At 43.9% G+C, this 25906-nt stretch overlaps 1 protein-coding gene across 1 annotated transcript; it reads left to right on the top strand.

The window, feature by feature from the left end:
• Positions 1-1010: 1010 nt before the first annotated feature.
• Positions 1011-24851, top strand: LOC129695143 (homogentisate 1,2-dioxygenase-like). Its single transcript, XM_055631909.1, has 12 exons — positions 1011-2470; positions 3718-3789; positions 5475-5563; positions 7638-7743; positions 11424-11483; positions 13987-14078; positions 15651-15685; positions 16425-16504; positions 16974-17073; positions 19133-19257; positions 21379-21483; positions 24693-24851. The coding sequence occupies exons 1-12, from the start codon at positions 2456-2458 to the stop codon at positions 24834-24836; spliced, it is 1023 nt and encodes a 340-aa protein (XP_055487884.1). The 5' UTR covers positions 1011-2455; the 3' UTR covers positions 24837-24851.
• Positions 24852-25906: the final 1055 nt, after the last annotated feature.

Here is a 25906-nt window from a genome sequence, read left to right as displayed (position 1 = left end):
CCCGGTACCGCTGGTCCGTGCTGTCTGTCCCGCAGCCTCTGCGCTGGCTGCTAGCGACTGGTCCCAAGCCAGTCTCGCTTGAGACTGGCAAACGGACCTCTTTACTTTGCTTCCCGCCCGGCTGAGAGGTGAATTTTGCCGGTGCGGGAGCAAAGTCGGGCACAGGTTGTTCCCCTCCAGGGAAACTCGTGCTGTTGCTGCTGCCGGCTGCTCGCCCTCCACGGGTCTCCCCGCCAGCTTTCCGCAGCCACCTAAAAGTAAGTAGTAAAAAAGGGAAACGCAGAGTCTCTTACCTGCTGTTCCCGACTTTCAAATTCTCCCGCTTGGGGAACGCCGTTCCCCCTGTGTGACTCGTTGCAATGCGTGTAGCGATATGACACGCATGCGTGGAAGCGGGGTTCTTCACGAAGTCACTCACGTGACTCCGAAGTAAAATCTGTATGGGTAGAACTGCAAAATAGCCAAGGGCAGAAAACGCTTGTTAGAGTTCAATACAGACCACCAAACAGTAGTGGCGATGTTGGGAATTGCATCAAACAGGAAATTATGGATGCATGTAGCAATGGTACAGCAGTAATCATGGGTGAATTTAATCTACATGAAGATTCAGAATGGGAGGGGGAGTTGAAGTGCTGGGCAACCGGGAGATCAGGTGGTTATTGCGAACCAAGCGGAGATATAAGGACACAGTGTACACATTGAACAGCACTGGAGCAAGGACGCTGCCCTGAGGTTGGCCATTCTCTTGTTTCCTCCATCTGCTGCGTTTATCATTTAGCTCAACATGGAAGCGTCTGTTTTCCAGTAGCTGTTGAATCAGTTTGGTCAAATCCTCTGTCATGCCAGGGAGCTTGTTGAGAAGCAACCCATGGTTCATAGTGTCGTAGGCAGCTGTCAGATCAACAAAGACGATGTCAGTTGGTTCATTCCTCTCAAAGCCGTCCTCAATGTGCTGAGTAAGTTTGAGCACTTGGCTGGTGCACGATCTCCCAGGCTGGAAGCAAGCTTGCTCTGGTATAAGGTGTTGTTCTGTGATAGGGCCTAGCCTGCTCAAGATGAGGCGCTCAAAGAGCTAGAAGAGATGGCATAGTAGGGAGAAGCTTTTTTGCTCTTTAGGGTCTTTCCTTGGCTTAAGGATAGCGATCACACGAACTTTCCGCCATACATTAGGTAGCTGGGAGAGGGTTACACAATTGTTGAACAGCAAGAGGAGCCACTCTCGTGTAATCTGCCCAAAATGTTTGATCTGTTCTGTGCGAATGTCATCATGGCGCTGCCTTGGCGTTCTTGAGAGAATGGATTGGTGTCTGGAGTTCCTTGCTGTTAAAGTACCAGGTCGACTCTCTATCACCCTGATGCCAGAGGCTCCTTTAGTGGGGATTCTCGTGTGGTGGTTTGCCGTTCAGAAGCAGCTGGTGAGCAACCTGATCTGTTGTAACATTAAAGTGCAGCGTTGCCTTCTGGGGGTTGGTGTTCAGCTTCTTGATGGGTTGCCCAAGCTCCCTTCCTGTTGTGTGTCATATCAACACTCTCAATTACAAACATAGAAATTAGGTGCAGGAGTAGGCCATTCGGCCCTTCGAGCCTGCACCGCCATTCAATATGATCATGGCTGATCATCCAACTCAGTATCCCGTACCTGCCTTCTCTCCATACCCTCTGATCCCCTTAGCCACAAGGGCCACATCTAACTCCCTCTTAAATATAGCCAATTAACTGGCCTCAACTACCCTCTGTGGCAGAGAGTTCCAGAGATTCACCACTCTCTGTGTGAAAAAAAGTTCTTCTCATCTCGGTTTTAAAGGATTTCCCCCTTATCCTTAAGCTGTGACCCCTTGTCCTGGACTTCCCCAACATTGGGAACAATCTTCCTGCATCTAGCCTGTCCAACCCCTTAAGAATTTTAGTTCATTCCAGGATTTCCTTCGTTCCTCTGATATTGCTACCACGAGCGTCTCCCGTTTTCATAGTTTCCTCTGAGAAGGGATCTTCCTCGTACAGTTTTGAGTATTCCGCGTACAATGAGGCACTGTCAGCTGAGATTCCAGGTATACAGTACTCCGTATATCCGCGTGGAATATACTAACTAACTATCCATGTTCTTCAGAGATGCTGCCTGACCTGCTGAGTTACTCCAGCACCCCTGTGTCAGTTTCTAAATGTTTCTCTATTCTATTTCCAGTCTGGTCATGTTTTTCCCACATTTAATTTTTATTTATTAGTTACGTGATGCATTTCATGCCTCCAGTTATCTTGCGTTTCAACCTTCTCATTCTGTTTACTCTTGCACCTTATTTATTTTACCTGTTGCAAGAGTTTTGGAGCATGCCTATTGCAAACCCGGCAAGTATAAAGTCAACTTACCGACAGCAGGAAGGTTCATTCGTTCAGAGCCACTGCTCGGTTGAAATTTGGACTTCTCCAGATTACTGAAACACAAATCAACTGGACAAAAATGGAACCGCTCAAGGTAAGAATAATGCATTTATCTATGATAGACCTAAGTAAGTTTAATTTATCACAAGTCATCTATCTTTTGCATTATTATTATTTTAATACAGTAGTATTAATATAGTCCACTGATATTTAATGATAAGATCTTTGAGTTACTTTGGGGTAAACTAACTATTCAAAACATGCTGCATCTTGAATGTATTAATTAGGGTATCTATAATTACACATGATCAATGTTTTATGATAATCCTTGAAATGTTAGTGTTTTTGTTTTCACACATTGTTACTAATGTCAGGGAATTGGTAATGCGTTCAATAGTTAATGGTTGATTTTTTTAAATATCAAACTTAACGGTGTATTTCTGGTGAAAACTCTGTTGAAGGCAATGTGCACAAACTTTCAGACTTTGATCACAAATATGCATTTCGAAACGTGTGTGTTGCTTGGGCAACAGCCAATGAATGGGAGACAGAACGTATCTGCCTCCTTGGCAGACCGGTCATAGTAACTGGGAGATCAGCCTGATCCTCCTCAATATGCCCTTTATTGTAGTATATTAAGTCGAATTTCACAATGTTGCAAGTCTGTTTTGATTGTACAAAATTTCTGTGATGATCGAGTTTTAATTTCCGCAGGAATATTTGCCACCAGGAGCAATTCAGCCAAATTTATTGGAGACAAGAGTAACTGCAGATGCTGTTTAAAAAAAAAAAAAGACTCAATGTGCTGGAGTAACTCAGCGGGTCAGGCAGCATCTCTGGAGTACATGGATAGGTGACGTTTCGGGTCGGGGCCCTTCTTCAGACTTATTAATATTTTAATTGGAATATTGGAAATCGTCATGATTTGTAAAAAACTAAATCCTTTCAGAAAAGAAATTTGGCTCATGGGAGGTGTTTTACAACACAGTTCAGAACTAAACAGTCTATCAAGGAAGACACAAGGAACCACAGATGCTGGCTTATAAAGAAAGAACTCAGGGACCCAACCTGAAAGTTACTCCAGAACTTTGTGTCTTTCAATTGAATTGAATTGAATACATTTTATTAGCCAAGTATGTATACAAACAAGGAATTAGCCTTGGTGCTTGACTGCAACTCTTTTAAACTATAGGATAAAGGGAATAACGTTTACTGCAAGATAAAATCCAGTAAAGTCCCATTCTTTTGAGAATATGTAAAATAATAGTATTTTGTAACTATTTGGTTGTCGGGCATAAATGTGATTTCAGCCCCTTCATTTCCTGTCCTTGTATCCTCCAGTATATGTCAGGATTTGGCAATGAATTTTCTTCAGAGGATCCACGCTGCCCCGGGTCCCTGCCAGAGGGTCAGGTACTGTACAACCTCTCTATATTTTGTGACTGTGTTAAACACAACTAATGGACTCCAGCAGCCACCTCCTGAATTTGCACGGCCAGTTTATAAATCAAGACCCGTCTAGGCTTGATCTGGTTAGAAATGAATGCACGATGCGCATTTTAATCTCCTGTGAAGCACTAATCCTAACGCTGTACGTCAGAGGTAGAAGCCATCTCTACAGTGTAACACCACAAGATAAGAACTTATCTATGAGGCCAGACACAAATTGGAGGAACGACCCCTCGTATTTTGCTTGGGCAGGTTACAATACAATCTTGATTTCTCTAACTTCCCGTAACCCTCACATCCCCTCTCTCTCCATCCCTCCTCCACCCAAGTCATTGTACTCGTTGACCTTAACGAATGAGGCTCAACAAGACAAAGTCATCTTATTGAGTTTCATTGTCTGTAACTCGTTTTCACCTAGCTCACAGCTAACAATGGCCTATATCATTGTTGCTTTTTTGCATATCTTTCATTCATTTGTTCCATATCTCTCTACATCATCATCTATATTTCTCATTTCCCTTTCCCCTGACTGTCTGAAGAAGAGTCTCGACCCCAAATGTCACCTGGTCCTTTTCACCAGAGATGCTGTCTGACCCGCTGAGTTACTTACTCCAGCTTTTTGTGTCTATCAACATAATTAGTAAGTCCTCCAAACCCATATGCCTGCTGTGACTTCCTATAAGATCACTGAGCCCCTTCATCTCAATGCATCAACTTCACATCCCTCGGTACCTTTTACATCGAAAAATCTATTGATCACAGGCTTGGTGAGTATAGTCAGAATAATCCTTGTGACATTGTAACCTACCTGGGAAAGCAGAGAATCCTCAATTTTTTATTAAAAAAAAAAATATTTTTATTAGAAGTACAGTAAATGACAATAATACACATCAGATATATCTTATTACATTTGTTGTACCACTTCGTTTTTTGAGCTTTAAAAAAGATAGAAATAAAAGAAGTAAGGAAAGTGAGCAAGAATCGTGAAGGTGCAGGAAAGTGTTGGGAAAAGAAAGCCCCTTAGGGAAGAAGTTAGAGAAGGAAGTAAAGAAAGGAAATAAGACCCAGAAAGAAAAGAAAAAAAAAAGGAAAAACAATCGCTCTATTGTAACACAAAACCCGCAAAAAAGGATATACCAACCGTGTTTTTTTTTTTTTTTTTAAATGTATTTTATCCTGGTATCAATTATTTGATCCTGGTATCAATTATATTTTAAATTACTATTGCACCTTATGCTTGTAATAGTTCCATAAATGCAGACCACGTCTTTTGGAAGTGGTCTGCTTTGCCTGCTAGGAGAGAATCCTCAATTTAAGGTCCCATTTGAAAACACAGCCAGTTCACTATATCGATGAAAAGGAAATAAACCGTACTAAATCTAAATTGTATTCAAATAAAATCAGAACATGCTGGGCTGTACTTTGAGCGTTACCCATTGCAACTAGTTATTTCTGCATGAACCAGTTCCTCATGGTTCACCAGGGATGGTACCTTGTATTCTCCAAGGAGATGGACAAGGAGGATAGTGCAACTGTATTTAGTTGTTGGATGTCTTTAAGAGCACTGATGATTTTCAAGCAATAAATATGAAAATAAATGAATCGAGTTAATGATAAAATAATAACATTTCTGTCTTATTGTGCTTCAGAATAATCCGCAGGTGTGTCCATATGGGCTGTATGCAGAACAACTCTCTGGTTCAGCCTTCACTTGCCCAAGGAGCACCAATAAGCGGAGGTAACTTTTTTAATTTCAAGTAGTATTATACAATACAGGAACCGTGCAAAACATTCATCCGACATTCTCGGAGGCTATACAAACATTCAATACTGTTTTCACACTTTACCCAAATTTCACAAATTTCTCCCCCACCCTTGCCGCTCCTGTGGCCCACTGGCGTGGAATCTCTTCCCTTATTTTTGAGGGGCATCTCCACCACACCCCCCTCCCCACACCCCCTCCCCCCCGACCAGCAGCGGAAGGACCCTAGACTACATAATAGTTACAGCACAGACGGCCTGTGTGTGGCTCTGTGATCGAGCCACATCTCAAGAGACATGAAGGCTGCAACCAGTGCCGGATTTAGATGAAGAGAGGCCCTAGGCTATTCTACTTGTGAAGTCCCGCCCAATCCCCGACCCCCACGACAAGAGTCCATGAGATTGACACCGATTTGCAGCCGAGCGTGGCCAATGAGATAAGGGACTGGAAAGCTGCGTTTATTTATTTATTTATTTATTGCCAGTGCTAGTGTCGAGTTATTGGCTTAAAACTATTATTCTGAAATGGAGGGCAAGGAAAATTACTGAGGGTAGTTTAGGGACTACAGTGCGTTGTGACAGCATATGTAAGAAAGGCCTATGACAGTGTCAAAAATATTATACACCGCTTGGCCGGAGGCCCGCTAGAATTCGAGGCCCTAGGGTTCAGCCTACGAAGCATAATGGTAAATCCGGCTCTGACTGCAACTCTTTTGAACTAGACGTTTGTTGGGAGTGTGAGATGAGTGGGTGGGGATGGGTGTTGTGTGGGGATATAACTTGCTTGTTGAGTCCGTTAAGAAACAAACCTGTTGTTTGTTAGAAGCGGAGTGACTGCATGGATATACCTTACACTTATTTTGAATCAAGGCAAGCTCACAACCTAAGGAGACCTGGGTTCGATCCTGACCTCGGGAGCAATCTGTGACAGCGTGGGGTCTCTCCGGGTGCTCTGGTTTCCTCCCACATCGCAAAGACGTGTGGGTTTGTAGGTTAATTGGCCTCTGCAAGGGCCTGTTTCTATGCTGTATCTTTCAATCAATCATTTCAGATCTCAAAAGGCTTTTTCCATTTAATTTATTTTCTGCAGTGCTTGTGGGAGTGCTGTTGATTGATTGAAAATACAGCATGGAAACAGGCCCTTCAGCCCACTGAATCCATGCTGGCCATCAATCACCGTTCACACTAGTTCTATGTTATCCCACTCCTTACACATCCACTCCCTACACATTAGGGGCAATTTACAGAGGGCGAATAACCTACAAACCTGCACTTCTTTGGGATGTGGGAGGAAACTGGAGCACCCGGACAAAACTCACTTGATCACAGGGAGAACGTGCAAACTCCACACATGCAGCACCCGAGGTCTGGATCGAACCCGGGTCTCTGGTGTTGTGAGGCAGTAGCGCCACCCGCTGCACAAGTACGTATGTTGTGCTTGAGTACAACATATATATAGTTTTCATCTGAAGATAGACACAAAATGTGGAGTAACTCAGCGGGACAGGCAGCATCTCTGGGGAGAAGAAATGGGTGACGTTTCGGGTCGAGACCCTTCTTCAGACTGGTTAGGAAAAAGGGAAACAAGAGATATAGATGGTGATGTGGAGAGATGAAGAAGAATAAATGAAAGATATGCAAAAAAAGTAACGATGATAAAGGAAACAGGCCATTGTTAGTTGTTTGTTGGGTGATAACGAGAAGCTGGTGCAACTTGGGTGGGGGAGGGATAGAGAGAGAGGGAATGCCGGGGCTACCTGAAGTGAGAGAAATCAATATTCATACCACTGGGCTGTAAGCTGCCCAAGCGAAATATGAGATGCTGTTCCTCCAATTTGCGTTTAGCCTCACTCTGACAATGGAGGAGACAGAGGACAGAAAGGTCTGTGTGGGAATGGGAAGGAGAATTAAAGTGTCCAGCAACCGGGAGATCATCTTCTGCCAGATCAACTGGACCAGCCAATCCTTCACAAACTGCTGCACTTTGTGACACTGTGTGCCTGTGCTTTACTCTTCAATATGAATTATTTGCTCTTTTCTGTTCCTTGCAGTTGGCTTTATCGTATTTTGCCTTCCGTTCATCACAGACCGTTTACTTCTGTAATTCAGGGCAACCTGTCCTACAATTGGGACGAAGTTGACCCTGATCCCAACCAGGTAATAATACGTCTCCACATTTAGTGAGGCCTTCAGTTTTGGTCACCCTGCTATAGGAAGCGTGTCATCAAGCTGGCAAGTATGTGTAAAGGAGTCTAGTCTGACACACTGTAACCTTTACTAGAGTCTTTAATATAGCACATGGCACACACGTCCCAGTACTGGCTGCATCCAGCCTTCAGGCGTACCAGGACAAAATGGGAGGAGGAGAAGGGAGGAGATCATAGTTATACTGATGTGAGGGGCGTGTTAATGGTGATGAGGTAACTACATTATAGGTTGCATGCATAAACCATCTACAGTATGCAGAGAAGATTTAGGAGGATGTTGCTAGGACTCCAGGGCCTGACCTATAGGGAGAGGTTGTGCAAGCTAGGAGCTTATTCCTTGGAGCACAGGAGGCTGAGGGGTGATCTTATAGTGTATAAAACCATGAGGGGAATAGATAGGGTGAATGCACAGTCTTTTTCGCTGGGTAAGAGAATCGCAAAAAGTCGTAAAAATCAAATTTATTAAAATAACTCCTGCTGTGTATTTCATCCTGCAGTGTATCCCAACCAACAGACAAAATGGTTGAAGCGATGAGAGAGACAGTTGCTTCCATCTTGCGGCACGGTGGTGCAGCGGTAGAGTTGCTGCCTTACAGCGCCAGAGACCCGGGTTCCATCCTGACTACGGGCACCGTCAGTATAGAGTTTGTACGTTCTCCCCATGATCTGCGTGGATTTTCTCCAGGAGCTCCGGTTTCCTCCCACACTCCAAAGACATACTTGGGTTTGTAGATTAGTTGACTTGGTATAATTGTAAATTGTCCTTGGTGTGTGTAGGATAGTATTAGTGCTATGATCGCTGGTCAGCACTGACTCGGTGGGCTGAAGGGCCCGTTTCTGCGCTGTAACTCTAAACTAAACTGTTAATGCTGTGTTATTGAGGCACCAATCGAGTTGGTCATCAGAATATCTTCCTCCTCTCTCATGAAGGAATTTAGAAATAATATATTGCTTTATGTCTGTTATTTGCCAGATGGGATCAATTCTGAAGTTTAGTTCACCAAACAGCGATCCCCACACATTAACACTAACCTACACACACTAGGGACATTTATTTTACATCAAGCCAATTAACCTACAAGCCTGTACGTCTTTGGAGTGTAGGAGGAAACTGACGATCTCGGAGAAAAACCCCACCCAGGTTATGTGGAGAACGTACAAACTCCGTTTAGACAGCACCCATAGTCGGGATCGAACCCAGGCCTCTGGCGCTGCATGGCAGCAACTCTACCGCTGTGTCACCGTACCGCCAGTGTCGCCATTTTCTTGGGACTAGGAACATAACAAATCAAAATGTAGTCTGGAGACACAAGGAACTGCAGACGCTGGAATCACGAGCACAACACAAAGTGCAGGATAAACTCAGTGGGTCAGGCAGCATCTGTGGAGGGAATGTACAAACAACGCTTCTGTCCCATCTTGAATCATCGCCTACCCATTGCTTCCACCATGCTGCCTGACCCACTGAGTTCCACCAGCACTTTGTGTTTTGATATTGGTCGTATATTTAGCTTGGTGGATAAGTTCTAATAAGGCCTCTTGGGGCATTCTGGATTCGGGCAGGTAGTGCAATAAATATTTCACAGGAATATTTCTAAGACTAATAACTTGAGGAGGTGTTTACAGGGATGCAGTATGTGAGATGATTCATAAGGCGCTCATCCATGAGTATACAAAATAAGAAATTGATGTGATCCCTCACTAATTCTCTGAATTACAAGAGCTGAGAGAGCGAAAATCCGCAGTTAACAACTTCACATGAGACTAGTTATCCGTTCTTCTTGGAGCCTTGTAGGTGTCCTTTGACAGCCTTGGTAAAAACAAAGTAACTGGCAGAGTGTGTGTGTCCAGTCACCCTTTGCAGTATTGCCACAAATAAAATCATTATGTACGTATTTTTTAAATCAAATGACTGCTCAAACTCTGTATCCCATTGCAGATTGCAAGACACCTGTTTGGCTTTTAGAATCATATCATACGCAAGGAAGCTGGCCCTTCGACCAACCTGTCCATGCCGACCAGATTTTATAATTGGACTAGTCCTATCTGCCCGCGTTTGGCTCATCTCTCTCTAAACTTTCTCAGCCATATAGCAGTCCAAATGTCTTTTTAATATCACCATTGTACCCATTTCTACAGCTTCCTCTGGCAGCTCGGTCCACATTGTCACGGTCCTCTGTATGAAGAATTTTGTGTCCTTGGTCCCTTTCAATTCTTTTTCCTTCTCACCTTAAAACTATGCCCTCTAGCTCTGTACCTATCTACCCTGGGGAAGACTGTGACCATTCAGTGATTTTATATACCTCTGTAAGATTACCCCTAGCCTGCCATAATCCAGTGTAAACACTCCCAGTCCCTGCTTATAACTCCAGCCCTGGTAAAATCCTGGAGAATATATTTTGCAATGACATCCTTCTTGTAGCTAGGTGACCAGAACTGCACAAATAAACATGTAGCAGGAGTATATTTGCCTTGTATGTGCCGCCTCTTCATGTTTTGCTCTATGTGTCTAATTTTCATTTTGTTAATAGAATGTAAATTGGGCAATCGACACCATCAGAATATCACTTTGGTCTGAGGGTGAAAAATGGTCTGGTTATGAGTGTATTCTTCCAATGAAGCAGGGTTAGAGAATAGGGGCGAGTTATTATTTATGGGCGGCACAATGGCACAGCGGGTAGTGCTGCTGCCTCTCGGAGTCAGAGACCCGCGTTTGATCTTGACCTCGAGCCCTGTCTGTGTGGAGTTTGCACGTTCTCTCTGTGACCATGTGGGTTTCCTCCGGGTGCTCCGGTTTCCTCCCACATCCCAAAGATGTGCGGGTTTGTACATGTAGGTGAATTGGCCCTCTGTAAATTGCCCCTAGTGTGTAGGGAGTGGATGAGAAAGTGGGATAACATAGAACTAGTGTGAACAGGTGTTGATGGCTGGCATGGACTTGATGGGCCGAAAGGCCTGCTTCCATGCTGTATCTTTCCATTCAAATCAATTATGCAGATTTCATTTTAATGTCAAATATTCTGCTGGCCAGAAGTGTTCTAATGAATGTGTTTAAAACTTTTAAATATGAAATTGCAATTCATTGTCAATACAAAGGATTAGTATCCAGACTAGAATTAGAAAAATAAGTTCTTGACCCGAAACATCACCTCTACATATTTCCCAGAGATGCTGCCTTTACTTGCTGATTTACCCCAGCACTTTGTATCTTTCTTTGATTAGGATCATGTGTTGTGTACACATGTGTATCAAATGAGAATATTTCAGAATAAATCTAGTAGTCAAGTTGTGTTTGTGGTAAAAGAGGCTAAGCACCAAGTGCTGGAGGAACTCAGTGGGTCAGGCAGCATCTGTGGAGGGAATGGACAGATGACGTTTCGGGTCGGGACCCTTCTTCATACCGACGGAAAGACTTTCAATTTGGCAACTTTTCATTGACATTGGTCTGATGAAAGGTCCTCATCCTGAAAGATGACCTCTCAAAGATGTTTCTCATTGACTTGATCATTTGCAGAATTTTCTGTTTGCCTTTTCTTACGTCCAGCTACTGCAGAACTTTGCTTTTGCAGGTTCATATGTACATCCGGTAACAGAAGATGTCTCACACAAATGATTTGAATTTGCTTTTAGCTCAGATGGCTGCCATTCAAGATTCAGAAAGCATCGGAGAAGAAGGTCGATTTTGTAACGGTAAGATAGATATTAAATACATTTATCTGCTTTTCCACCTGTGAATTTATATATTGTACTCATGAAGTCTAATGTTGAGACACGTACAATCAATATGCTAGTAAAGCCCCGTCCCACTGTACGTGTTCATTCAAAGAGTTCTCCCGAGTTTGCCCTGATTCGAACTCGGAGATTTACGGTAATGGCCGCTCGTCGGTACTCGGGGCTCTCGTGGACATTTTTCAAGCTTATCAGCCATTAAGGAGCCTTCCCGAGTACCTGCCGTTAGCGTTACGAGCCGCTAAGAGACGTCCCTGAGCTCCGACATACCCGCTACATTCATTCTCCGTGCTTACCACAAGTTTGATTTTTTTTTAAACTCGGGGAGCTCTTGAATGAACTTGTACCGTGGGACAGGGCCATTACTGAATAAGACTATTCTGAAAACTTGTGTAATGCAGAGGGAACAACCCTGCTCCCAAATAGGTATCGAACAGCTTGCTGATCACAACTAGATTGTGATTAGATTATTTCCTTTAAACTATATAACCATATAACCATATAACAATTACAGCACGGAAACAGGCCATCTCGGTCCTACAAGTCTGTGCCGACACAACTTTTTTTCCCTTAGTCCCACCTGCCTGCACATATACCATAACCCTCCATTCCCTTCTCATCCATATGCCTATCCAATTTATTTTTAAATGATACCAATGAACCTGCCTCCACCACTTCCACTGGAAGCTCATTCCACACAGCTACCACTCTCTGAGTAAAGAAGTTCCCCCTCATGTTACCCCTAAACTTCTGTCCCTTAATTCTGAAGTCATGTCCTCTTGTTTGAATCTTCCCTATTCGCAAAGGGAAAAGCTTGTCCACGTCAACTCTGTCTGTCCTTCTCATCATTTTAAAGACCTCTATCAAGTCCCCCCTTAACCTTCTGCGCTCCAGAGAATAAAGACCTAACTTATTCAAACTGGGCCAACTTCGGATCCCAGCAAAAATGTTCATCTTTTTCAGACTATTCCAGATAGGGATATAAAATGATGGGAGGTTTAGATAGGGTAGACAGTCAAAACCTTTTCCCTAGGGCAGAAATGTCAAATATTAGAGGGTATAGCTTTAGGGTGAGAGAGGCAAAGTTTAAAGGAGACCAGAACAAGTGCAGACCCGTTGAGTCTGCTCCCCCAACGCACCCGTTCCCTACCCGTAGCTCCCACGGGAGGCGTGGTCTTCCAACTCAAGCCATTCCCCAATGTAAGATTCCAGCACTCCCCTTGCTTCCTCAGCAGTGATCTTTTAAAAAAATTCCAATTGCACTTGCCCTGCCCCTCCTAGTCGAGCCATTGTGACGTCATCACTTGAAGCTGGTCGGTTTGAAATTAAAGGTATTTTAATTTTTTTTTAACATTAATCAGTAATAAATCGAGAAATGAAGCATAAAATGTTCAGTGAAAGTGATCTCTGCCTTGAGGGGCAAAATGTGAATCAGAATATGTAAAAATCTTTTGATAGTTGACATTTTTAAAGCCTTAATCGCAAATAACGTGTCAAATACAGGATGAAATCTTCATTCAGGCTGGTCTCTGCTGCCTGAGCCATTGTGACGTCATCATTTGAAGCTGGTGGATTTAATTTCAAAGTCTTTTGATGTTTTAAAACTTTAATCCGTAATAAGTCGAGAAATAAAGCATGAAATGTTCAGATAAGGTGATCCCGGCCTCGACGGGAAAAATGTCAACTGGAATATGTAAAAATGTTATCGTTACCACGTAGTTTTTTCGCAAAGATGTAAAGACAACCACATATACGCAAACACATTTATACATATACACACTAACAAGATCCGAGTTTTAATAAGTATATGATATGATGTGCAGGGGTGGTGGGTGCCTGGAACGTGGTGGTGGTGGTAGAGGCAGATATGATAGTAGTGTCTAAGAGGCTTTTGGATAGGCACATGGAATGGAGGGATGTGGATCACATGCAGGCAGGGTAGATGAGTACATCTTGGCATCATGTTTGGCACAGACATTGTGGGCTGAAGGGCTTGTTCTTGGTGCTGTGCTGTTCTTTGTTCCGTTACCATGCCAAGCACCTGAGGAAGGGAGCTGATTACCAGCACTGATGGAGGTTTTCCTCTCTCTACTACTGATGCTCAACCATCCGAGCATGCCCAGCTTTCGATCAGTTTTTCATAATTTGAGTGTTAATATATCATGTCATAAATACACTGCAAAATATTACACATCATTTATTTCTTTAAAAATGGACACTTTATTTACCAGATAAAGGTGATTTTCATTGTAATTTTTGGAAGACTGTAAACAAGATTCCAACATCAATTATTGAACGTACTTAAGCAATAGCATAGCCTTCTTGATAAATATTGTTTGGTGCTTGTGCTCATTTGTGAGTTACTGCTCTTTCTGGACAGCCTGGGAATACAAGGCTTTTCCTAGCTTACTTTCAACTATATTTTTTGTTTAGCATTTTGTTTGAACAGTCCTCTTTTTGACAGGGTTTACATACTTTATGTGGAGCTGGGGACATCAGATCACGCACTGGCTTGGCTATTCACATCTATACCTGCAACATCTCCATGGAGAGCAAGTACGTGTCTACTTTTACAAAGAGCATATTCTGTTTACACCAAGTGTGCGATGTGTAGACAGGTTTTGGTTTAAGGAAGAATATATTTGCCTTAGAGGTTTAGTGTAAGATAGACCCAGAATGCTGGAGTAACTCAGCAAGCCAGGCAGCATCTCTGGAGAGAAGGAATAGGTGACGTTTCGGGTCGAGACACTTCTTCAGACTTCTGAAGAAAGGTCTCCAAAACTCTCTAAGGCACAACCTTTTATAGTGATACAGTGTGGCCCTTCAGCCCAACTTGCCCACACTAACCAACATGTTCCATCTACACTAGTCCCACCTGCCTGCCCATACCCCTCTAAACCAGTCCTATGCATGTACCTGTTCAATTGCTTCTTAAACGTTGCGAGAGTCCCTGCCTCAACGAGCTCCTCTGGCAGATTGTTCCATACACTCACTACCCTTTGTGTAAAATAGTTACCCTTCAGATTCCTATTGCGACACGGTGGTACAGTGGTAGAGCTGCTGCCAAACAGCGCTAGGAACCCAAGTTCGATTCCGGCTACGGGTGATGTCTGTATGGAGTTTGTACGTTCTCCCCGTGACCTGCGTGGGTTTTCCCATGGATCTCCGGTCTCCTCCCACACTCCAAAGACGTACAGGTTTGTAGGTTAATTGGCTTGGTATAATTGTAAATTGTCCCTATTGTATGCAGGACAGTGTTAGTGTGCGGGGATCGCTGGTCGGCACGGACTCGGTGGGCCGAAAGACCTGTTTCCGCGCTGTATCTCTAAACTAAATTAACCAAAAAAATATTTTCCCCCCTCACCATAAACCTATTACCTGTGCAAGTCCTGCCCTGGCATAACCTGCCAAAAGGCATCACCTCACAGTTTCCTGTTAAACTCTATCTGCTATTTCTTGGCCCACTTCCCTATTTGATCCAGATCCTCATGTAAACCTACATAATCCTCCTCACGCAACCAACATAATCTTCCTCACTCACCTAACAATTTTTGTATCATCTGGAAATTGACCAATATTTGTCACGTGTACTGAGGTACTTTGCTTTGCTTCCTATCCAAACAGATATGAGAATGCATAGTTACAAAAAGTCCAAACTGCAGTACAATATGTGAAGCAAAGGGAAAGATACAGAGTGCAGAATATAGTTCTCAGCATTGGAGTGCATCAGTTCCAGAGACTAAGTCCAATGTCCACAATGGGGTAGAGGTGAACCGGACTGTACCCCAGCTTAGAGTCAGAGTCATACAGTGTGGATACAAGCCCTTGGGCCCAACCTGCCCACATTGATCAACATGCTTCATCTACATCAATCGCACTTCCTGCATTAGGTCCATATCCTATCCATGTCCTATCCATGTATCTGTCTAATTGCTTCTTAAACGTTGCGATAGTCCTTGCCTCAACTGCCTCCTCTGGCAGCTTATGCAAGGGCTGTTCGGAAGCCTGATAACAGAGGGGTGAAGAAGCTGTTCCTGAGTCTGGTCTGTACCTTCTGCCGGCCGGGAGCGGAGAGAAGAAGCATTAAAGAATATAATAATTCAAAGCTATGATAATCTTTTGTTACAGGAGCTTCTACAATTCAGATGGGGATTTCCTTCTTGGTAAGTGAAACTTTGAAACCTAGGTCATTTGTCCTTTTATTCTACTTGAATGATGTGCTCACCTTGTGATCCAAAAATGATGACATAATATTTACAGAAACTTCATTTTAAAACCATCCATTTCATGAATTGGAACCTTTGGAGTCTAGAAATGTGGGGGGGAAAGCTTGATTTGGAAAGCAGAATGGTTTTGGGCGTGCACTGGCCCTCTCCCCTAACTCTACCTCCGCTACATTGACGTCTGCATCGGTGCTATTATATTAATTTACACACGTGTGGGGTGCACAGCCTAAAGTTGTTGGACAACTTGTTCTATTTGATCTTCCGTTTGTGCACGTCGAGTTGATTGCATTTGTCGAAACAGGGTGGACCACATGAAGGTTGCAATCTTCCACCCCAATTTACACACAAGGAACTGGTTTATGCCGATTTACAGATAAAAACTGGAGTAACTTAGCGGGTCTGGCAGCATCTCTGGAGATCATGGATTGATGACGTTTTGGGTTGGGACCTCTCTTCAAATATTAATTTTCCAAAACTGATAAGTATCATTTACATGTTTTTTTTAAAAAGACTTTTTTTGATTTAAAAAATGTGACTTTTTTTTTAAAAAAAGACTTCTGAAGAAGGGTTTCAACCCGAAACGTCGCCTATTTCCTTCGCTCCATAGATGCTGCCTCACCAGCTGAGTTTCTCCAGCATTCCTGTCTACCTAAGACTTTCTTTGTATTATTTGCAGTTCCTCAAAAAGGGAACCTCTTGATCACCACAGAGTTTGGCAAGATGCTGGTTGAACCTTACGAGATTTGTGTCATTCAGGTGAGCTGGAGAAAAGAATCTTTGTTTAAATATAGTCACAATGAACTGCCGATGCTGGATTCTGCAGCAAAACACAAGGAGCTGAAAGAACTCAGCGGGACAGGCATCCTTGAAACCTATTTATTACAGATGATACATATGTGGGCCAATGGGCTGTTCTTGTGCTATAGAGTTTAGTTTAATTCAGAGATACAGCGTGGAAACAGGCTCTTCGGCCCATCGAGTCGGCACCGACCAGCGATCCCCGCACATTAACACAACCCTACACACACTAGGAACAATTATACATTTATACCAAGCCAACTAATATATCTTGTTGGGACAATTTAATTTTAATCCTATTACTCTGAGTTTGCCCAAATGACAATTCCCTTCTTGCATTTGGATCACACAGAATTACCGATAAACTTTAAACAAACATGTAATTTGTGTATATCTAGAATCATTTATTTTTGATTTGTTCTTTCAGCAAGGGATGCATTTCAGTGTGGAGGTTTTCGAGGAGACCAGAGGTTATTTACTGGAGGTGTTTGGAAGCCATTTTGAGTTGCCTGATCTTGGCCCCATTGGTAAATATTGTGGTCTGCTACACATTTAGTTTTAGGGTTTCCAGTGACATAATGTTATGTATGTAGGATAATCACAGTAAAACATTGATAATCCAGCACTCGGGGTTTAGAATAGAACTGGAATATATAGAGTCTTTTACCCATAGTCGAGGAATCAAGAACTAAAGGTCATAGGTTAAAGGTGAGAAGGGAAAGATTTAACAGAAACCTGAGGAGCAACTTTTTCACACAGACGATGTTGGGTGGATGGAACGAACGAGCTGCCAGAGGAGATAGTTGAGACAAGTACTACAACAGCATTTAAAGGACATTTGAACAAGTACATGGATAGCAAAACTTTGGAGGGATATGGACCAAATGCTGACAAATAGGACTAGTGTAGACGGAGAATGCTAGTTTACATGGATCAGTTGAGTTGAAGGGCATGTTTCCATGCTGTACGATGCTATGATTACGACTTCTGTAAATCTTTTCCACTCGGGGGGCCCCTGGTTTACACATGCCCTCTCAACTTTTAAGATGCACAGAATCTCTTGCCCAGAGTAGTGGAATTGAGGACCAGAGGACATCGGTTCAAGGTGAAGGGGAAAAGGTTTAATAGGAATCCGAGTTGTAACTTTTTCACACAAAGGGTGGTGGGTGTATGGAACAAGCTGCCAGAGGAGGTAGTTGAGGCTGGGACTATCCCATAGTTTAAGAGACAGTTAGACAGGTACATGGATAGGACAGGTTTGGAGGGATATGGATCAAGAGCAGGCAGGTGGGACTAACGTTGGACACGCTAAAGGCAGGAAACATGTTCCCGATGTTGGGGAATCTAGAACCAGGGGCCACAGTTAAGAACAAGGAGTAAGCCATTTAGAACGGAGACGAGGAAACAGAGTGGTGAGTTTGTAGAATTCTCAGCCTCAGAGGGCAGTGGAGGCAGGTTCTCTGGATACTTTCAAGAGAGAGCTAGAAAGGGCTCTTAAAAAATAGTGGAGTCAGGGGATATGGGGAGAAGGCAGGAATGGGGTACTGATTGTGGATGATCAGCCATGATCACATTGAATGGCGGTGCTGGGCCGAATGGCCTACTCCTGCACCTATTGTCTAGTGTTGCTGGGACATGTTGGCGTTAGGCCGAAGGGCCTGTTTCCACACTGTATCATTCTATGACTCGATGACTATGTATTAGAAATGTTATTATCACATTGTGTAGCATCTAAAACATATATCTATACACTGTGGATGGTTCAATTGCAATCATGTCCAGTCTTTCCGCTGACTGATTAGCATGCATCAAAAGCTTTTCACTGTACCTCAATACACGTGACACTAAACTAAACTAAATTAAAGTGAATTAAGAGACAGTTTAAGTGTTATAAGCGATGATATTCAATTGTCTGGAAAATCTGCCAATCCAGCCCCTCCACAATAGTGAGCAGAGGCCGGGATTGCCCGTTATGTTGTGTGTGACTGCAACAGTACTTTGCTGCAAAGCACTACAGATGGGGGGAATCCAAAGCAGGAATGGTGAACAACACTAACCTCAGCGACTGCAGTGCTAGATGCTGACTTTGAACATAGAACAGCACAGCACATGAACAGGCCTTTCAGCCCACAACGTCTGTGCTGGACATGATGCCAAGACCATCACTTATCTACCTGCACATAAACCATATCCCTCCATTCTCTGCAAAGCCTCAAACACCACTATGGTACCTGCCTCCACCACCACCCCTGGCAGCATGTTCCAGGCACCCACCACCCACTGTGTAAAAAAGAACTTGCCCGCACATCTCCTCTAAACTTTGCCCCCCACCTTAAACCCAAACCCTCTAATCTTTGGGGGGAAAAGACTTACCTACCTACTTTCCCAAGTATAACCAACTAAACAATTACAGAAACTCTCCAACAATTAAAAGCTTCCCCCTTCAACTGGCACAAGTGAGTAACAACATTTGAAATGTTTGAGGAAGTAAAGTTTATTTAAAATCGTTAGAGATTTAGCACTCCATGCCAGACAGGCAGTTGACGTTCAATGATATTCACCCTGGAATTTGATGTGCCTTGCCAGGAGCCAATGGCCTTGCCAACCCCAGGGACTTCAAGGTTCCAGTTGCATGGTATGAGAATCGGAATATTCCAGCAGGTTTCACAGTCATCAGCAAGTTCCAGGGCAAGCTTTTTGCTGCTCAGCAGGTAAGTCAGTGTCGAGTCAAATACTTGGTGGGTAAAGAGCAAATTGTCGGCAACGGCCAGGTACGTGCATGGGAAAGGTTTCGAGGGATATGGGCCAAACGTGGGCAAATGGGTGTATCTTGGACAGCATGGCCAAGTAGAGCCTTTTACTGTGCTGCGTGACTATAAATCTCACCCTGAAATATCACTTTTGCGCACGTTGATGACCAGGTAACGTGCAGGTGTTTTACACAGTGTAGTGATGACTCTGGTTCAATTACTGATCGATGTTACATTTATTAACCCGTGCTGGGAAAATTATAAGGAAAGCCACAATGATGATTGTTAAACATATAAAATCCTTAAAGGACTGGTCAGGCTAGATGCCAGGAAAAATGTTCCCGATGTTGGGCGAGTTCAGAGCCAGGGGTCACACAGTTTAAGAATAAGGGGTAGGTCATTTAGGACTGAGATGAGGAAAATTGTCTTCACCCAGAGAGTTGTGAATCTGTAGAATTCCCTTGGATGTCTGTGGATGTTTTTGAGAGAGTGTTAAATGTAACTCTTAGGGCTAACGGAATCAAGGGATATGGGGGGATATGCAGGAGGCACTGATTTTGGATGATCAGCCATGATCATATTGAATGGTGGTGCTGGCTCGAAGGGCCGAATGGCCAACTCCTGCACCTATTTTTCTATGTTTCTATGACATTCCTGAACCAGAGGTTCTTGCTTCTTGTCATTATTCATTGGCATGAACTGAAGAAGAAAGCTGAAAGGTTGTCTTGTAAAAAGACACAAGGCGCTGCAGGAGCCCATTGGGTCAGTCAGCATCTCTGGAGGGCATGGATAGGTGACGTTTCATGTTGGGATCGTTCTTCAGTCTGATCCATGTTCTCTGGAGATGCTGCCTGATCTACTGAGTAACTTCAGAACTTTGTGCCCTTGTTTATAAACCAGTGTCTGTAGTTCCTTGTTTCTATGAGGTTCTACCTCCCCTACTGAATTATTTAATTGAGCTCCTTCTTATATCAACACTCCACCATCCCCATGAGACATAGGAGCAGAATTAGACCATTCGGCCCATCAAGTCTACTCTACCATTCAATCATGGCTGATGTATCCTTCCCTCCCAACCCCATTCTCCTACCCGCTCCCCGTAACCTTTGACGCCCCAATGGCGATTGTTTAGGCAACTGCCGGCAACTGTCATAGTCGGAGCAGGTCGCGGAAAAACCGGCGACAACCTACATCATCCTGGCGACAACTTACGACGGCACCAACGTCAGGAGAAGTCGAGCTATGCTCTTCGGCATCAAACCAACAGTTGGTGAAAATTTCTCAACATGTTGAAAATTTAGCGGCGTCCAGAAACGCGCTACAACCTTTTGCGCGACTGAGGAGACGACTCCCGGCGAACATGTGGTGACAAACTAGTCGCCTGTAGTTGGCTAAAAAATCACCTAAGTGGGACAGGCCCATAACTAATCAAGAACTTGCCAATCTCGAATTTAAAGATACCCAGTGACTTGGCCTCCACAACCATCGGAAGTTACTACAAGCCCAGTTTAGGTCATATCTCATAATTTAATTAGAAGGCTTTTTATAATGTATCTATTATACTTCTCAATTATCAATTAATCTGTACTTAAGTTCTTTGCCCGAGGAATTCCAGAGTTTGAATGAAATTCAGTACAGCAAGGCTTCACGTCCTCACGTTCATGTTCCAACCCCCTCAAAGTGAAGGCAAACATGACTTAATTATTTGCAATCACTCTGCGCTCACAAACTCCGTTATCATAGGCTCAAGTTGCCTGGAATTTTAGAAATGGCCCTTTGATCTGAAAGCTTTAGTATTTAATGAGCAAAATGCAAAGTGCTGGAGGAAGGACAGGCAGGTCTCAGGAGAAAAAGAATAGGTGACGTTTCTGTTGGAAACTTTCTTCACCCAAAACATCACCTATCCTTTCTCTCCAGAGATGCTGCCGGTCCCGCTGAATTACCCCCAGCATTTTGAGTCTATCTTCGTTATAAACCAGCATCTGCAGTTCCTTCCTACTGCATCTGTGGAGGGAATGGGCAGACCACGTTTCAGGTCAGGACCCTTCTATCATTTATTGTTTAACACTAATCTTTTTTCAGGATATCTCTCCGTTTAACGTTGTGGCTTGGCATGGAAACTATACACCATACAAGTACAATCTGAATGACTTCATGGTCATTAATTCTGTTGCCTTTGACCATGCGGTAAGTAGTTTTCTTTTATGCTACTTCAACAGATGTTATTTGGACAATCAAACACTTTGCAGTAAAAGGATTTGGTTCAGTAACGTTGGTGCGTTATTCTGATTTGTTGCAAGAATGGCAGATTTTCACACAGGCTTTAGTGCGTTTGGAAATGGAGACTTCCCAGCAAAGATCCTATATCAATCAAGATGGTCCACAACGAAAAAGACATAGTGCGGTCATGGGCAGATTCATGGGTAATTTTCGGCCCCATTTCCGTAACCGGATTCCGTCTCCGCACCAAAGATCCCGTAGGATACTAGTGCGGAGACGGAAGCCGGTTACGGAAACATCTTCGTAAAAATAAAAGTTATTTGGTAAAAATCTTCTCCTCATTTTCAGAATTTAAATTTATTAACACAAACTGTTCCCCCACAACGTTGATTACACTGCGGGTCAGGTCGGGTTACGGAAATGGAAGAAAAAAAGGCCCATTGCATTTAGCAGGAGTGGTCTATCTTGCTTTGCTATAGGATCTTTGCTTCCCTGGGATGGTTTTGCCACCTGATGTTTGAGTTTCGGGGTTGGTGTGGAGGGAAAGGTTTTGCTCCACACCAGTGTGGTGATCAATGATGGCATCTGTAGGGATGTCCAATGCCAATCAACACAGAACATGCAGGATAGCACATTACAGGAAGGATGTGGGGACAGAGGGTGCAGAGTTTACCCGAATGCTGCCTGGGTGACAGAGTATTAGCTGCAAGGAGAGGTCGGACAATCTTGGATTGTTTTCTCTGGAACGCTGGAGGCTGTGGGGAGACCTGATGGCGGTATATCAAATAATGAGAGGCACTAGATAGGGTAGACAGTCACAACCTTTTTCCAAAGGTGGAAATGTCAAATAATAGAGGGTGAAATTGCTTTAAGGTGAAAGTTTAAAAGAGATGTACGGGGCAAGTATGTTTACAAAGAGTACCTGGAACGTGCCGCCGGGGGTGGAGGCAGATACGATAGTGGTGTTTAGGAGACCTGTATAGGCACATGGGCATGAAGTCAAGTCAAGCCACATTTATTTATATAGCACATTTATATAGCACCCCCTCTCGTTGGCCAAAGTGCTTTACATTTGTTATAAGAATAGCACAACAAAACAGACTACATACTGTACATATATACATGTAGCCCTCACTCATAGGACGTCAGGAAAGGCTTGGGAGTATAGATAAGTCTTTAGTCTTGACTTAAAGGAGTCGATGGAGGGGGAAGTTCTGATGGGAAGGGGGATGCTGTTCCACAGTCTAGGAGCTGCAACCGCAAAGGCACGGTCGCCCCTGATCTTATGCCTAGACCGTGGGATATTCAACAACCCCAAGTCGGCCGATCTGAGGGGCCTGGAGGTGGAGTGGTGGGTGAGAAGACTTTTTATTTAGGTGGGGGCAAGCCCATTGAGGGCTTTGTAGACATGGAGGAGTATCTTGAAGTTTATACGGAACCGCACAAGGAGCCAGTGGAGAGAGGCCGGGATCGGGGTGATGTGGTCCCTTTTTCGGGTGCCCGTCAGGAGTCTCGCTGTGACGTTTTGGACCAGTTGCAGGCGGGACAGGGAAGATTGGCTGATGCCAGTGTAAAGGGAGTTGCACTAATCTAGGCGGGAGGAGATAAATGTGTGGATGATCTTTTCCAGGTCATCAAACTGGAGGAATTGTTTTATTTTAGCTATCGTCCGAAGCTGGAAGAAGCTAGCTCTCACCACGGCATTGACTTGTTTGTCAAATTTCAGTGCCGAGTCAAATATCACGCCAAGGTTTTTGACGTGAGGTTTGAGTAGTGGGGTAAGGCTTCCAAGACTGCCTGCTATCATTTTGATTGAGTCCGAGGGGCCGAGAAGGATGACCTCAGATTTACTCTCGTTTAGTTGGAGGAAGTTCTGGGCTATCCAACACTTTATATCCTCGAGGCAGTGGGTAAGGTTAAACAGATTAGATTGGTTTTTGGGCTTCAGGGGGAGATAGAGTTGGGTATCGTCTGTGTAGCAATGGAAGGACATGCCGTGCCTTTCAATGACTTGGCCTAAGGGGAGCATATACAGGGAGAAGAGAATGGGGCCAAGGATGGAACCTTGTGGAACCCCACAGCAGAGATTAGCTGGGGAGGAGAATGAGTTGCCTATGTTAGTCGAGAAACTCCTACCTTTGAGGTAGGAGATGAACCAGCTCAGGGCAGCGCCATCAATACCAACCCCGTACCGGAGACGGTCAATTAGGATGGTGTGGTCGACAGTGTCAAATGCTGCGCTGAGGTCAAGAAGGAGCAGGATTGCACGGTCGTCCGAGTCAACGGTGAGCAGTAGGTCATTGTGTACCTTCAACAAGGCAGACTCTGTGCTGTGGTGAGCCCTGAAACCCGATTGGAAAGTTTCCAAGATAGTGTTTTGGTGAAGGTAAGGTATAAGTTGACTTAAAATTACCTTTTCAAGGGCTTTTGAGAGGAAAGGCAGTTTAGAAATGGGTCTGTAGTTGCTTGGCCAGGTGGGGTTGAGGTTAGGTATTTTCAGGAGTGGTTGGACCACCGCATGCTTGAAGCAGGTAGGCACAGTGCCAGTGGCCAGAGAGCTGTTGAAGATGGCGAGGATGTTGGGACCAGCTGTTGTAATGACATCCTTTAGGAGGACAGAGGGGACATGGAGGGATATGGATCATGTGCAAACAGATAAAGGTGAGTCTTGACAAAATGTTGGGCACAGACATAGTGGAGCGAGGAACTGTCTGTTCCTCTGGTGTACTGTTCTGAGTTGAGTTTAGTTTATTGTCACGTACGCAGCGGTACAGTGAAAAGCTTTTGTTGCGTGCTAAAGGGCCTGTCCCACATTCACAACCTCATTCACAACCTTTTTTACTCAAGGACATTTTTTATCAGGCTAGAAAAAACGCCTCGACCTACTTGGTGCCACGATTACCTACGACTAGCATCACGACCTGATATGACCATGCTGCGAGTATGAATCAATGGGAAAACTCGGCAGAGGTCGTGAAAGTGGGACGGGCCATTAACCAGTCAGTGGAAAGACTATACATAATCGAGCCATTCACAGTGTACACATACATAATAAAGGGGATTACGCGAATTACATTTAGTGCAAGATAAAGTAAATGGTGCTATTGGAATAGAGATTTGAAAGAGACAGTTTTTCCCTGCTGTTATCAGGCAACTGAAGACATATCTGTTTCCAGGATCCATCAATATTCACCGTGCTGACGGCTAAATCGACCCGCCCAGGTGTGGCTGTTGCAGACTTTGTTATCTTTCCACCGCGCTGGGGAGTATCTGAACACACTTTCCGACCTCCTTACTACCACCGTAAGGCACAGATCTAACTCTGCTTCTTGTTAACACCGTACAGAAAAACAAAATGATATTGTGAACAGGAGCAACAAGGCATGAGAGAGAGAGAGGGATACAAGGAACTGCAGGTGCTGGTTTACAAAAAAAGATGCAAAGTGCTGGAGTAACCAGTCTGAAGATGGGTCCCGATCCAAAACGTCACCTATCCATGTTCTCCGCAGGTGCTGCCTGACCCACTGAGTTACTCCAGCACTTTCTAGCTTTTTCTGAAATAAATCCCGTGTGGTGGAAACCAGAAGCTTAAATATAAATGAAGGATATTACAGGAATATGAAGGCAGAGTTTGGCCAATGGATAAAAGGCAAGGTGGTAAATATTTAAAGAGATATTTCATAATTCTCCACAAAGATTTATTCCACTGAGATATAAGAAATGTGAGAAGAATTATTCAAACTAGTGCTAACCAAGGGGCAGAAGATGGTAATGAGAATTTTGAAGAAAATGTTGCATATACAACTTGCAAGTGTAACTTGTAGGCCGAAAAATAACGCAGTACAAAAGGATAATGAAACACAACTGAAGGTAGAGAATTGTGGATTATAAGTTTCTACATGTGTATAAAAGGAAGCAGTGGAGATGGTTTTGATTATAGGATATGTTTTGTATTTGGAAGCAGTCTAAAACGGCCATTTGATTGATTTTTGGGGTAAAGGTTGGGGTCCTGATCCGAAAATGTCACCCATCCATGTTCTCCAGAGATGCTGCCTCTCTCGCTGAGTTCCTCCAGCACTTTGTATCGTTTTTTGTGAACCAGTATCTGCAGTTCCGTGCCTCCATTGCCCTGAGGCGAAGGAGGGGGGGAGGGGAGGGAGGGGAGCTGGAGAAGAGTTGGAAGGGGGTCGTATTGAGATGTACAGATCCCAGCGTTATTCCTTGAGGCCCTGGCCCACGATGCGGAATTACCCAAGAGCTCTCCGAGTAAAAAACAAAACAGCTAATGGTAAGTACGTTAGAATGTACGGTCGGAGCTCGTGGGAATGTCTCCCTAGGCGCGCGTAACGCTAACGGAAGTTACTCGGGGGAAAGCGGAAACTCGTGCACG

This window comes from Leucoraja erinacea, unplaced genomic scaffold (assembly GCF_028641065.1).
Source record: "Leucoraja erinacea ecotype New England unplaced genomic scaffold, Leri_hhj_1 Leri_959S, whole genome shotgun sequence".
Taxonomy (NCBI): domain Eukaryota; kingdom Metazoa; phylum Chordata; class Chondrichthyes; order Rajiformes; family Rajidae; genus Leucoraja; species Leucoraja erinaceus.
Note: the sequence above shows the minus strand (reverse complement) of the source record. Positions and strands in the feature narration are given on the sequence as shown.